Source organism: Sapajus apella, unplaced genomic scaffold (genome assembly GCF_009761245.1).
Source record: "Sapajus apella isolate SASKATOON/1434 unplaced genomic scaffold, GSC_monkey_1.0 scaffold100, whole genome shotgun sequence".
Lineage (NCBI taxonomy): Eukaryota > Metazoa > Chordata > Mammalia > Primates > Cebidae > Sapajus > Sapajus apella.
This window is the reverse complement of record NW_022437040.1, coordinates 3,739,084-3,753,532: the sequence shown is the minus strand read 5'-3', so window position 1 is coordinate 3,753,532 and position 14,449 is coordinate 3,739,084. Positions and strand designations below refer to the sequence as shown.

The 14,449-nt window shown below is 38.5% G+C and overlaps 1 protein-coding gene across 2 annotated transcripts in view; it reads left to right on the top strand.

Annotated features, from left to right (window-relative positions):
* The window catches only part of ATP5F1C (ATP synthase F1 subunit gamma), a 19,713-nt gene extending 5,490 nt beyond the window's left edge, over window positions 1-14,223 (top strand). The window contains exons 2-10 of one of the 2 annotated variants that reach the window (XM_032258152.1): window positions 2,928-2,962; window positions 3,540-3,671; window positions 5,457-5,661; window positions 6,538-6,681; window positions 6,791-6,855; window positions 8,729-8,884; window positions 9,538-9,634; window positions 13,393-13,429; window positions 14,082-14,223. In XM_032258152.1, the coding sequence (XP_032114043.1) occupies window positions 2,928-2,962; window positions 3,540-3,671; window positions 5,457-5,661; window positions 6,538-6,681; window positions 6,791-6,855; window positions 8,729-8,884; window positions 9,538-9,634; window positions 13,393-13,399 (841 nt within the window). In that variant the 3' untranslated portion in view covers window positions 13,400-13,429; window positions 14,082-14,223. The remainder of the gene's footprint in view (window positions 1-2,927; window positions 2,963-3,539; window positions 3,672-5,456; window positions 5,662-6,537; window positions 6,682-6,790; window positions 6,856-8,728; window positions 8,885-9,537; window positions 9,635-13,392; window positions 13,430-14,081) is intronic. The other variant, XM_032258153.1, reaches the window with a different exon arrangement.
* Window positions 14,224-14,449: the final 226 nt, after the last annotated feature.

Here is a 14,449-nt window from a genome sequence, read left to right as displayed (position 1 = left end):
TTTTTTTTTTTTTTTTTTTTTTTTTTTTTTTTTTTTTTTTTTGAGACAGAGTCTTGCTCTGTTGCCCAGCCTGGAATGCAATGGCACAATCTCTGCTCGCTGCAACCTCTGCCTCCTGGGTTCAAGCAATTCTCCTGCCTCAGCCTCCCGAGTAGCTGGAATTACAGGCATGCATTACCATGCCTGGCTAAATTTTTCTATTTAGTGAAGATGGCATTTCACCATGTTGGCCAGGCTTTTCTCGAACTCCTGACCTTGTGATCTACCCGCCTCAGCCTCCCAAAGTCCTAGGATTACAGGCATGAGCCACCGCGCCCAGCTCTGCCATCAATTTATCTTCTTTGGTGAAGTCTCCAGATCTTTTTCCCATTTTTTAATTTGGGTTGTTTGTTCTCTTATTGTATTTTAAGAGTTGTTTGTCCCAACTTAATTTTTTCTGTCGTGGATCATGCTTTTGGTGTTGTATTTAATAACTCATTGCGGAGCCCAAGGCAACTGGGTTTTCTCCTGTGGTATCTTCTAAAAGTTTTACAGTTTTGCAATTTATATTTAGGCCTGTGATTCATTTTAGCTTAAGTTTTTATGAAATTTGTAAAGTCATTGTACAGATGAATACTTTTGCATATGGGTGTCCAGTTGTTCCAGTACCATTCATTTGCTGGGAAGAATATCCTTTCTTCCTTGAGTTGTTCTTGCTTCTTTGTCACAGATCAACTATTTGTGTGGATCTGTTTATGGGTGATTACCGTAACTTGAGAGGAAGCCTTGAAGTCAGGTAGTGTCAGTCCTGACAATATTGTTTGGCTTTTCTAGGTCTTTGGCCTTCCCATATAACCGTGAAAATCAGTTTATTGATATCCACAAAGTAAATTGATATCCACAAAGTAAATTGCTGAGATTTTAGTGCATATTTTAAAAGTTGTAAAACACTATAACATGAAGTTTATCATTTTAACATGTAACTGTGTGTGGGCATTTTTAACTTCATATTCCAGTAGTTCAGGGTTGGTGTAGAGGAATGCAACTAGCTTTTCATATACACTAACCGTATATCCTACAGCCGTGTTATAAATGCTTATTGGTTCTAGGAAGGGTTATTTTTATTCTTTGGGATTTTCTACATAGATAATCATATCATCTATGAACAAAAACAGTTTTATTCTTTCACTTCCAATCTCTATGCCTCTTATTTTCTTGTCTTACTGCATTAGCTAAGACTTCCAGTATGATACTGAAGAAGAGTGATGAATGGGGACATCCTTGTCTTGTTCCCAGTCTTATGGGGAAAACGCCTAGCCCCTCCCAGTAAATCAGGGTTTGTTTTGTTTTGTTTGTTTTAAGCAGGTTGAGGAAGTTCTCTGTTGCTAGTTTGCTGAGAAACTATTATGAATGGGTGTTAGATTTTGTTGAATGCTTTTTCTGCACCTGTTGATTGTATGATTTTTCTTCTTTACCCTGTTGACATAATAGATTATATTATTTGATTTTTTAATACTGAACCAGCTTTGTATACCTAGAATAAATCCCATTTAGTGATGGTGTATAATTCTTTTTAATACATTGTTGGAATCGATTTGCTAATACACTGTTGAGGATTTTTGCATCTAATCTGTGCTCAGGAGAGATATTAGTCACTGTCCACCGAGGTCATTAAATTAGAGAGACCTTAGATCATTCTTACTGCTTTCCTTTCTACTAAGAATGTATATGTGAAGAAGTTATATGCTCACAAATCTAGTCTCCTGTTGCTTTGCCAGCATCTTCGTCCAGGTTCTTGATGTCTCTTGTGAGGCTGCGGCAGCCCATGTCCCCATGTTTTCAATGTTCATCAAAACTCCAACCTAATTTTATGCTTGTCACTGCCATCTGAGATACTTTGCAGAAATACTAAACTGATTTGTAGGCTTATAAACATCCGTTTCCCTACGAACTTACAAATAAGATTTTAACTGATTTCCTTTTTAAAATATTTTAAAATGTTAAATATTTAAAGTAACAAACCCAACTCATGTCTCCAGCTTCCCCGTCTGCCATTTCTCATTCTTTCCTGAACATGAGTCCTCTTAACACGACATCCTGTTCCTGAGAATCCCTCCTTTGTGCACATGTTTACTCATTGCTCAGTTCTCCCATGCAGCTTTGCCCTCCAACACAGGCACTTTTTATGGATTCGAAGGCAGAAAGATAATATTTTTAACATGTCTTCCCCAATTAGGGCAGGAATTCTCTCATATTCATCTTTCACCAATATTTTACTTAAGTCTAATCATTTTCACTACTGCACATTAGCACTTCAGTTTTAAAGACTTGAAAAAAATATAAAATTTTATATAAATGTAATTTTTCATTAACCTTGTTTATGAGGTAATAATATATCAGAGAGCATGTGTTTACCAGTGCCTGGAATGTAGAGCAAATTGGCAAATATTTATTAAGTTGAATTGAAAAAGTTAATAATCAGTTTATATAAAGTGTGCTTTACACGTGTGGTCATGTTCAACTGTATCATTGATTTTAAGTGTTACTGGAAGAGGTTGCTGTGAACTAAGGAAGTTTTTAGAGTGGCTGGCCTTGATTTGAAGTATAGTTGGACAGCCAAACAAGGGGAGGGGCTTTTCTGTCATGGAAGCAAGATAAGCAAAGATATGGCGGTGTGAATAGAGCACGTGTGAGTCAATGGAGCTTTTGACTTCAGGGAAGGTGGTGGTAGAGCCAGGCCAAATAAAAGGAGGCCTTCCATACGGGGATTGGCTCTGCTACTAAGGAATTTAAATGTATGTTTGTTCATATACATTCTGAGTCCTGTATTTGATAGATTGTGCTTTATGGGATAGTCTTTAAATAAATATATTAACTCTGAAAGTTTTTCTTGTATAATGGAACTATTCTTCAAAAAACTGAAACATTTTTAAAACTTTCATCCTCAGGATTCAAGTTCGAAATATGGCAACTTTGAAAGATAGTAAGTATGTTGTTTGTCTCAATATGCGAATTAAGAAAAACTGAATTTTGACAAATACAAATACTTTCAAAAATACACCGCTTTAGCGCATTGTCTGTTTGATCAAAACTGAACAAATGGATTTCCATTGCATGTCTGGGACATTAGACTTGTTCTGAAAAGACTGGTGAGAAAGGACACATGAGAAAGCTGTGTTGTCAGTAGAACGATAGTGATTAACTAGGAAAAAACTAGACTGTTGTAGGTGTGTGTTGGGGGCGGGGGGGGCATGTGAATAATGTTACAGAATTATATGTAAATAATGTTGTGGAATATGTGGTTAAGGCAATTTTCAATACCATTTAAAGTTTTAAATGTATTTTATTGTCTGTGTTGCCATTTGCTTGTCCTATGTAGTAGCTAGTCTTAGTCTTGCCTTTTATTAGTACTAGTTCTAATATTAAGACTGGTTTAGCATCATGCTGTTTATCTCAGTGCTCAATTATTCTGCCTTGCACTTTAGAAAAATATTTCCATAAATTCACATTGAAGTTATACTGTAATTCCTTTGTCTTAACACAGCACTTCTATTTTTTAGTTACCAGGCGACTAAAGTCCATCAAAAACATCCAGAAAATTACCAAGTCTATGAAAATGGTAGCAGCAGCAAAATACGCCCGAGCTGAGAGAGAGCTGAAACCAGCTCGAATATATGGATTGGGATCTTTGGGTAAGGGAAGAGTGTAATTCACAAATTATGAAGAACTGTTTATCACAAGACTACTGATGACTTGTATTTAGAGCTTACAGTGATGTCAGGCCTATCCCAGTAGTTGACGTGTACTTGTTTTTCAGCCACATTCACTTGACACGCAGCAATAACAACCCTGTGCAGGTAGGAACTGTTAGAATCTCTGCTTTCCAGTGAGAAAACCTGAAGCACACGGAAGTTACTTAACTTGCCTAAGATCACAGAAAAGGATGAAGGGCCTCTGTTTGGACATACGTGGTTTAGTGTCAGAGCCCGTGTATTTGTTTGTTTTGTGTTGTTTTTTGAGACAGAGTCTCGCTCTGTCGCCCAGGCTAGAGTGCAGTGGCGCAATCTCAGCTCACTGCAACCTCTGCCACCCAGGTTCAAGCAGTTTTCTGCCTCAGCCTACCGAGTAGCTGGGATTGTCTGGGATTCCAGGCACCAACCACCACATTAGTAGAGATGGGGTTTCACCATCTTGGCCAGGCTGGTCTTGAACTCCTGACCTCGTGATCCACCCAGTTCAGCCTCCCAAAGTTCTGGGATTACAGGCATGAGCCACCGCACCCAGCTGAGCCTGTGTATTTGTTAACCATTATATATGACTATGTTAACTTTTTAATATTCTGAAATTTTCCCAGTTATTAAGTATACCAGCTAAAGAACTTGGAACCAGTGCATTAGATGCAAGGGCTTGATTTCATCCTATGACTTCTAGTGTCGCATTTTAGGACTGCAGTGGGGGCAAAGGGGGAGCACTGCAGTGGAGCTGACTGTGGTCACGGATATGACTCATGATGGGGTTTTGAGAATCTCAGTGATGTTGAAGCAGGAAGAGCAGCTAAGAACCTTCATGTTCAATCACTCTTTCTTATCTTTTCAAAAGCATGAAGACATTTTTCCTTCGGAAATTTATGTAATTCATCCTTAATTAGCATTCTTAATGGAAAAGAGATGTGATATGGCAGTTTAAAAAGAATTTATATTGTGTTTTTAGATGCTTTTATACTTACTTGATTATGAATTTATCTTGGAAATAAAGTTGTAAAGAGCTGAAAATGGGAAAGAAGTTCCTATTTTAACTTGTAATTACATTCTTTCTCTTTTTTATGATCACGCTATCTTGTCCTGAGTTGAGGCTAAAAGAATTTTTAACTTAAGGAAGATTTATGCAAATTTGATAGTAAAGAAAATCATGTAGTGAACCCCTGTCTACCAAATCCTCAGTAATCTCAACTTACAGCTGTCCTTTGTGGGCTTTTGGGTTTTTTTGGTTTGGTTGGGGTTTTTTGTGTGTGTGTTTTTGTGTTGGTTGGTTTTTTTTTGAGGTGGAGTCACACTCTGTTGCCCAGGCTAGAGTGCTGTGGTGCAATCTCTGCTCACTACAACCTCCACCTCCCAAGCTCAAGTAATTCTCTTGCCTCACCTCCCCAGTAGCTGAGATTACAGACCTCCGCCACCATACCTGGCTAATTTTTGTTTTTTTAAAAGAGACAGGGTTTCACCATGTTGGCCAGGCTGGTCTCAATCTCCTGACCTCAGGTAATCCACCTGTCTCGGCCTCTTAAAGTGCTGGGATTACAGGCGTGAGCCACTGTGCCCCACTCAGCTTACAGCTGTCCTAAGAATGCTTGCTTCCACTAGTCAATTGCCAGCTAAATTTAAATGCATATTTTGAAAATAACCAACTGCTTTGTAAATAGAGATTTACTGTATTTAGCGTAAGTTGCATATAAAAAATTACTGCTTTGGTTTGTTTTTAAGCTCTGTATGAGAAAGCTGAGATCAAGGGGCCTGAAGACAAGAAGAAACACCTCCTTATTGGTGTGTCCTCAGATCGAGGACTGTGTGGTGCTATTCACTCCTCCATTGCTAAACAGATGAAAAGCGAGGTTGCTACACTAACAGCAGCTGGGAAAGAAGTTATGCTTGTTGGAATTGGTGACAAAATCAGAGGCATACTTTATAGGTAATTTAAAGATATATTGTTTATTTTCATAAAGGTGCAGCATGAATAAATCTTCTCTCAGACGTTTTGACAAACTATCAAAACCTTCAAAAGTTTATTTAAACAAGGAATTCTTTGGGGGTGCCTTTTTTGGTATACTCACAGGGAGGTGTTTGTTTAGTTTTTCTTTTTTTTTTTTTTTTTTTTGAGACGGAGTTTCGCTCTTGTTACCCAGGCTGGAGTGCAATGGCACGATCTCGGCTCACCGCAACCTCCGCCTCCTGGGTTCAGGCAATTCTCCTGCCTCAGCCTCCTTAGTAGCTGGGATTGCAGGCACGCGCCACCATGCCCAGCTAATTTTTTGTAGTTTTAGTAGAGACGGGGTTTCACCATGTTGATCAGGATGGTCTCGATCTCTTGACCTCGTGATCCACCCGCCTCGGCCTCCCAAAGTGCTGGGATTACAGGCTTGAGCCACCGTGCCCGGACTAGTTTTTCTTTTTCGAGGATATATTGGAACATACCTATTTTCTTTCCCCTATTTTCTGTCTTTGCTTCTTCATGCGGACCATAAGTTGAATACCATGAGAATCTCAAAAGCTATTGGCATTAAGCCAAACGAGGCATCTGAGCAGCTGTTAGAGCCTGGAAATGTTAGCTCCTAATGTTCATTAGGTTTAGAAGGAGAGGAATAAAGGCAAAGAGAATATAAAACAAGACAGACCGAATTTTTATTACTTCTTTGCAGGTGCTGAGGGAAAGGAATTATGATAGACAGTGTGTGGAACAACTTAAGACCTGATCTGTGGTGATAATGTTTTCTCCTGCCCGTCCTCTATGCTCTGTCAACAGAAGTCTTGTTAAACTAGTTTATGTGAGCTTTTGCTTTTCTTATAGGACTCATTCTGACCAGTTTCTAGCGGCATTTAAAGAAGTGGGAAGAAAGCCCCCTACTTTTGGAGATGCGTCAGTCATTGCCCTTGAATTACTAAATTCTGGATATGAATTTGATGAAGGCTCCATCATTTTTAATCGATTCAGGCAAGAAATATTTAAAAATCAAAGCTTTTTTATGTTCATGTTTTTGTTCATATTTTGAATTAACAGTTAAAATTATTTTGAGATTTATATTTGTTTTTGTCAACTCTAGGTCTGTCATCTCCTATAAGACAGAGGAAAAGCCCATCTTTTCCCTTAATACCATTGCAAGTGCTGGTAAGTAGTTTTTCTATGACACATATTTTTTTTCATGTAGAATGGAGAGATTTGTACACTAAGGCAGACAATGTCAGGTTGTCTGGTGGTAGCCATAGCAAATGATTTGGGGCTGTTTCTTTTTTCTTTTTCTTTTCTTTTTTTTTTTTTTTGAGACTGAGTCTCACTGTGTCACCCAGGCTGCAGTGCAGTGGCATTATCTTGGCTCACTGCAACCTCTACCTCCCGGGTTCAAGGAATTCTCCTGCCTTAGCCTCCCAAGTAGCTGGAATTACAGGCACATGCTGCCATGCCCAGCTAAGTTTTGTAATTTTAGTAGAGACAGGGTTTTGCCATGTTGGCCAGGCTGATCTTGAACTCCTGACCTCAGGTGATCCACCCACCTTGGCTTCTAAAAGTGCTGGGATTACAGGCATGAGCCACTGCGCCTGGCTGATTTGGGGCTGTTTCTGAGAAGTGCCATCTCTTGACTTCCGTGATACTTAACTCAGTCATTGTTCAATATCTCCTGTCTATTCCATCATTAATTGAACAAATCAGTATCTATTGAGGTTCATCATTAGACTTTTTTTGTTCTCAAGGATTGAAGAGCGTAGCTGGAAATTGGCTTTGCAATTTATCTTTTGGACCTGTAGCTACAATACAACAGAAGCTCTAGAATAGAGAGTTGAACAGTGTTCACAACTAATTTACATTGACCAACTCAATTCTCTTATTTTATTGTTCGAATATAGTCGTCATTGATCATTGAAGCCTCCTGGAATAATATTCTGGAACTGATCTTAGTTTTCTAAGTCTTTTTTCCCTTGTATATACCATCTATTTTCATCTGTTTTCTAAGACTTCATCTATTTTCAAGTATGTACTTTACATGTTAATGTTTCTGAAATTGAGATACCTCTACCAGCCAATGGAATATCATTTCTAATCGACAACATTGTTTTCTCTCCTAATGAGAAATAAAGTAGGTGTTACAACCAGCACCATTTTCAGTTTGATGAAATATAGTACTGTTTCACCACTTGACCCCAATGAATGAATTTTGAAATGTACTATTAAGTTTCTACAACATTAAAACTACAACTTATATCAAGTTTCTGGTTCTCCCACTCTTTTCCTGTGCTTAGAAAGGTTTTCTGTCTCTCATTTTCCAGATTGATACATTCAGATTTCTTCACTAATGAAATGACTAAGTTGGAATTATTGCACAGGTTGAGTATCCCTTGTGTGAATGTTAGGACCAGAAATGCTTGGGATTTCAGAATATTTTCATATTTATAGTGCAGTATCTTGGGGATGGGGCCCAAGTCTATATACCTTATACACATAGCCTGAAGGCAATTTTATGCAGTATTTTAAATAATTTTGTGCTGGAAACAAAGTTTTGAATGGGACCTGCCACACAAGGTCAGGTGTGGAATTTTCCACTTGTGGCATCATGTCAGTGCTCAAAATGTTTCAGATTTTGGAGCACTTCAGATTTTGGACTTTGGGATTAGGGATGCTCAACCTGTATTATACTATATTGATTTCATTCATTTTTGTATTGGAAAAAGCACTGAGTGCTTGCTAATGCTGTCGAGATGGCTTCATAACCACGAAATATGGTACAGTTATTTCAGATATTGACTTAGTTTTTCTAATGTTACACATGTGGAATAGAATATTAAATGCTTTACTTACACATTATATTTTGCTAAAAATATGCTATCATCTACAGTGTGGAAACAGATGAAATTATTGGAACAAGTTCCTTTACCTTACATTAATTTCTGCTCTGTAATTATAAAGTATTTTACGCTGAAAAGCTGTTTTTGATGAATTAGTATTTGCTCTATATAACTTCAAAGGAACTCATCACTTGTTTTAACAGAGAGCATGAGTATCTACGATGATATTGATGCTGATGTGCTGCAAAATTACCAAGAATACAGTCTGGCCAACATCATCTACTACTCTCTGAAGGAGTCCACCACTAGTGAGCAGAGTGCCAGGATGACAGCCATGGACAACGCCAGCAAGAATGCTTGTAAGTACACAATGGGGACGGTGCCAGCAGGGAAGCTTGTGAGCACACAGTGAACCTCAGCTGAGAGGAGTCCATTGCCGAGAGTAGCTTCAACAACATTAACATAATAGTCCTCTACCTGTAGGAAAGTATATCTTGATAGGTAGATGACTTCCAAGTACTGTGAAAAGTTATCCTATGGAAGATGTAAAAATATCTTCATAAAATTTTTTGAGAGACCAATTTTGGTATCCAAATATCTCTCATTTTTTTTTTTTTTTTTTTTTTTTTTGAGACGGAGTTTCACTCTTGTTACCCAGGCTGGAGTGCAACGGCGCGATCTCGGCTCACCGCAACCTCTGCCTCCTGGGTTCAGGCAATTCTCCTGCCTCAGCCTCCTGAGTAGCTGGGATTACAGGCACGTGCCACCATGCCCAACTAATTTTTGGTATTTTTAGTAGAGACGGGGTTTCACCATGTTGACCAGGATGGTCTCGATCTCTTGACCTCGTGATCCACCTGCCTTGGCCTCCCAAAGTGCTGGGATTACAGGCTTGAGCCACCGCGCCCGGCCCTATATCTCTCATTTTTAAATTAAGCAACAGAAGTTAGTGAACAAGTTATTCTTTTCCAGTTTCAGATTTTATTGTGTAATCTTTTTGTTTGGTTTGTAGCTGAGATGATTGACAAATTGACATTGACATTCAACCGTACCCGCCAAGCTGTCATCACAAAGGAGTTGATTGAAATCATCTCTGGTGCTGCAGCTCTGTAAGTAATTCTAGATTGTTGCCTTCAGAGAACTCTTTTTCCTCTTACTGTGTCTGCTTGTTTGGATGCTTAAAAGTTTTTTGTTTTTGTCGTTTGAAGTTGAAATGACTCATTGCTGAATCTTGCACTCTAACTCTTAGGATATAAAGATTTGGTAAAAAAAAAATGGGATCTCTTTGGTTTGTTTTTATTGTTTCAGCTGGAAACACTCAGGCTTAGTTTTTACCTTTCTAAAGCATTAGGAATAAGGATGTGGATAATTCAATACCATTCATGAAATCTTGTTTTGGAATTTAAATAATTGTAAGCCAAGCTTTCTGAGTTACAGAGCTAGTTTCAGATTTGCTTTTACATAAATCTGTAATAAACCATTGCATGTTGAGAATGTCCAGGAATTTTTTAATCATTAGGTTCTCTATATTAGTACTGTAAGGTAGTATAGCCATCCCTCGGTATCTGCAGGGGACTGGTTCCAGGACTCTCTCTTACCTCCCCCAGGATACCAAAATCAGAGATGCTCAAGTCCCTGATATCAAATAGCACAGTCTTGCATATCACCAGTGCACAACCTCTCATATACTTTTAATTATCTCTAGTTATGCTTACAATGCTATGTAAATAGTTGTTGTACTGGTTTTTGTTTTTATTTGTTATTTTTTATCTTTTTTCCAAATATTTTACATCTGCTGTTGGTTGAATCCATGGATACTGACGGCCAACTATATACTGCTTTCCTCAAGAAAATTTCTTAGTTGCTGAGAAACTTGAATGTTGATGAAAAAAGGGTTAAGATAATGGGAATTTTATTCAAAAAGTTATTAAGTTGAATACCCACCCTATGCACAGTACAGTGCTAGACACAGTGTTCAGTAAGTGATTCTCTCTTTTAAGGCACTTATATTCTAATAGGCTAAGAAACATACAGGTAATTGTGATGAGATAAAATGTGAAGTAAGTTCTTTTTGACTCGTTCCTTCTTACACAGTCAGTTACCATGTTCTTTAAGTTTTACCTTCTAAATGTCTCTTGAATCTTCCCCCTTCTTTATGCCCGCATAATACAGATCCTTGTCATTTCTCTCCTGAGTTAAAAAAGATAATTATGTGAGTGCCCCTTAAGTGCCAGGCCCTGTGCTAGACACTGAGGATACAGTGGTAACAGTATTTGCCTTCAGAGAGCTCAGTCTTAACAGTAAAGACAGACACTAAGTAAGAAACCATAGCAGAACAGAGGTTACTAAACTGTGGCTTGGAGCTAAGAATGGTTTCTATGTTTTTAAAGGATTATAGGAAAGAGAGTGATAGTGTGTGACCTGCAGAGCCTAAATACTGTGTAGCCCTTCACAGAAAAAAATTGCCCATTTTTGTGACAGGGCTATGAGGAAAATAACAGTCCATTCTCTATTATACATTCATTCTGCAGAAACACTTGATGTATGTGATCCTATTTTTTCTGGTCACCAGTACTCTTTCCAGTCCTGTCTCTTACCATTACCATTTCTCACTTCCTTGAACCTCAGCCACCTTTATCTACTTCCGGATCTACAGATTTGTCACGCTGTTTCTCGCGGCCAGAGAGTGGCATGTGCTTCAACCTGAAGAGCCACTATTTCTCCCCTTGCTCCCTTGATTCTTTATCTGACTGCCTCCTGTGTATCCTTCCTTACTCAGCTGGGGGAATCCTTTCTTCCAGAAAACACTCCTTCCTTCAGTCTGAGTGAGGTAGCCTTCTTCAGCATCTTGGCTTCCGTTTAGCTCAGCTCTTATAGCCTTGTCGGAATTGGCTTTTTATTTGTCTTTGTGTTCCTTGAGGCTAGAATGGGACCATATCTTACTCACTTTTGTGTCCCCATCGCCTGGCACATACGTCCTTCGTGAATGTTGAATGAATGAATGAAATCCCATGTGTATTAAGAAGTGGAAGTTCAGAAGAGGGACATATACATTTTATTGGGTGTATGGAAAGGTGGGCCCATGTTTAAGAGTCAGGGGAAAGTTCACTATTTAAAGTGCTCCTTAACCGTTACCTTTCAAGGGTAGAAACTGGGCAGAATGCCGGAGAGACACAGAAAGAACCGATTGAGCCACAGAGACTGTTGTGTAAGCTGGTAGTTAGATCCGTCAGCCTTGCTATCCTAAGCATTCTTCTTCTCTTATTTTACTGTCTAAGCACAGCTTTGTTAGGACTAACCCATTCACAGCCTGGTCACCAGTGTTCTGTTAGCATCACAGAATACAGTCTCATGGTATCTAGCTTGATGAACTCGGTTAGGATACTCTCTCTGTTATTCAGCTTTGTCATCTGTAACATGGGGACTCATACAAGGACTAAAACCTTCTATTAGCCATTATCCTTCTTGCCATCTACCCCATGTTAAAGCCAGGCTGATTTCTTCTTGGATCTTAAGTGTGAGAAAGCCTGAAGGAAGGAACCACATGCTGAAGGTTCGTGGGCTGTGTGAGATCCAGAGAACCCAAGGGTTTTTTTGCTCTTGAAAAAGGAATGTTAGGTATAACCTGTGATGATACAACTTCTGCAAAATTGAGGATCAGCCTATTTCTTCATTAGGAATGTAGGAACTGACTTAAAAGTAGCAAAATCAGCTGAGTGCAGTGGCTCACTCTTGTAATCCTAGCATTTTGGGAGACCGAGGTGTGTGGATTGCTTGAGCCTAGGAGTTCAAGACAAGCCTGAGCGACATAGCAAGATCCTGTCTCTACAAAAATGAAAAAATTAGCCAGGAGTGGTGGCATATGCCTATTGTCCTAGCTACTCAGGAAACTAAAGCAGGAGGGTTGCTTGAGCTGGGAGTTTGAGGCTGCAGTGAGCTATGATCATGCCACTGCACAAAACCGAGAATGCAGAAAAAGGAATCCATATAATTAGAAATTGAGAATTAAGTTTTTGCTTTCTAGAACAGTAATCTAAATCCTTATATAAAAAATTAGCTATGCAGTGCCAAGTTTAGCCTGCTTGTGAATGGACTTGCATGCTCTGTAACCTATCAGTTACTATGAATCAAGATTAATAATATTTAAACATATTTGGAAAAGAAACAGATCAAAAAAACAAAACAAACATATCTGGCTATTTAGTAATAAGATTTAAGAGCATGAGTAAACCATAGTATTTGAGGTGCCAAGTATTAGTTGGCAGCCTAAAAACTCTAAATGTGGCTGGGCACAGTGGCTCACGCCTGTAATCCCAGCACTTTGGAAGGCTGAGGCAGGCAGATCACCTGAGGACAGGAGTTCAAGAACAGCCTGGCCAATGGCGAAACTCTGTCTCTAAAATTAGCTGGCCGTGGTGGCAGGCATCATAATCCCAGATACTCGGGAGGCTGAGGAAGGAGCATCACCTGAACCTGGGAGGAGGTTGCAGTGAGCCGAGATCGTGCCACTGCACTCCAGCCTGGGCAACAGGATGAGACTCCATCTCAAAAAAAAAAAAAAAACACCTCTAAATATATTGTGTTAATTTATAGAAAAATTGTCATTTAAATTATGTGTTCGTAGTCTTGCCTACTTGCATGAACATGTTTTTATTGCTTCTAACCTGGAATGAAATCTATGTTGTGTAACAGTCATTGAGTCTATTTTAAAGGAATCTTGTGGTAAGTATTTTTGCATGATACACTCAAGGGATCAAGTTTAAAAATTGACTTACTTTTATTGGAAAGCATATGTGATTAACTAGCATGGATTGCTTCTTGACCTGCTTGTTTTGTGTTTGTCTTTTTCTTCTAATACAATAACCAGGGATTAATGAAAATCAAGTTCCATCCTCAGACAAGAGGTAAAGTTTACACTTTCTTCCCATATCTGTTCAGAAAAGAAACCTATTCAGATATAAGTGAAGCTAGTTTAGTAATCCTCGAAGTGTCCTCTGAGAGATTTAGATGGATGGGCCACTTTATAGTAGCAGCCAACTCATGGGAGCACCTGGGCAACGCTAGTGGACTTTTTTTGTAGTGAGTGTGGTGATCATACAAAATGTGGATATAAGGAAATCAACTTTGAGGATAGACATTAACATTATTTTGAGATATTACATAAAGGTTGGTGAAGAGTGGTGATTCTCAAACTTTATGGTCTCAGGAACCCTTAATGCCTGATTGATTTAGCAAAAGCCAGCTAGATTTTCATCTGTCTACTCATTTTGTTATGATGTCTGGATCACGTGGCCTCTGGAAAACTCGACTGTATACTCAATAATGAGAATAAAACAGGCAAAATAACATTATTATGAAAATAGTTTTGCCCTCAGGAACCCCAAGAAGGGTTCCTCAGACCAAAATTTGAGAATCAGTGGTATAGAGTAACACTTTATTGTGTAAATTCAGTTCTCTGTACTCCACTTAAGTATGTATTAATATTTCTCTTGACATAAATATTTTCCCAAAAAATACTGTTTGATTTTTTTATTTGTTCTGTACTTTGTTTTCCAGGTAAAAAAGGAAAATTCAGCCAGCTGATTTTGTTTTTAGCTTACTGCTGCTTTGTCAGAAAAAACTTTCTCCATTGTTTGAATTATCGAAGACAACAAGATATTTGTAAATTATCTTACAATAAACAACTTAAATAAGAAAATCATTGTTTTTCTTATATAAGAACAATAGATATAGTTTTTGAAATGGGATGATACTAAAACATTTAAAAATATTAACACGCTACTATTAAAATTTTCTAGTAGAAGATAATTTAAGAGGCTCTTTTGATTTGATAGTGCTCCACTGACTTTTAAACGTCTAGCCTCTGTGGGGATAAGGTAGAGGGAAGGGGCTGCAGGCTACAACCTCAGCCCGGTTCTATGCCC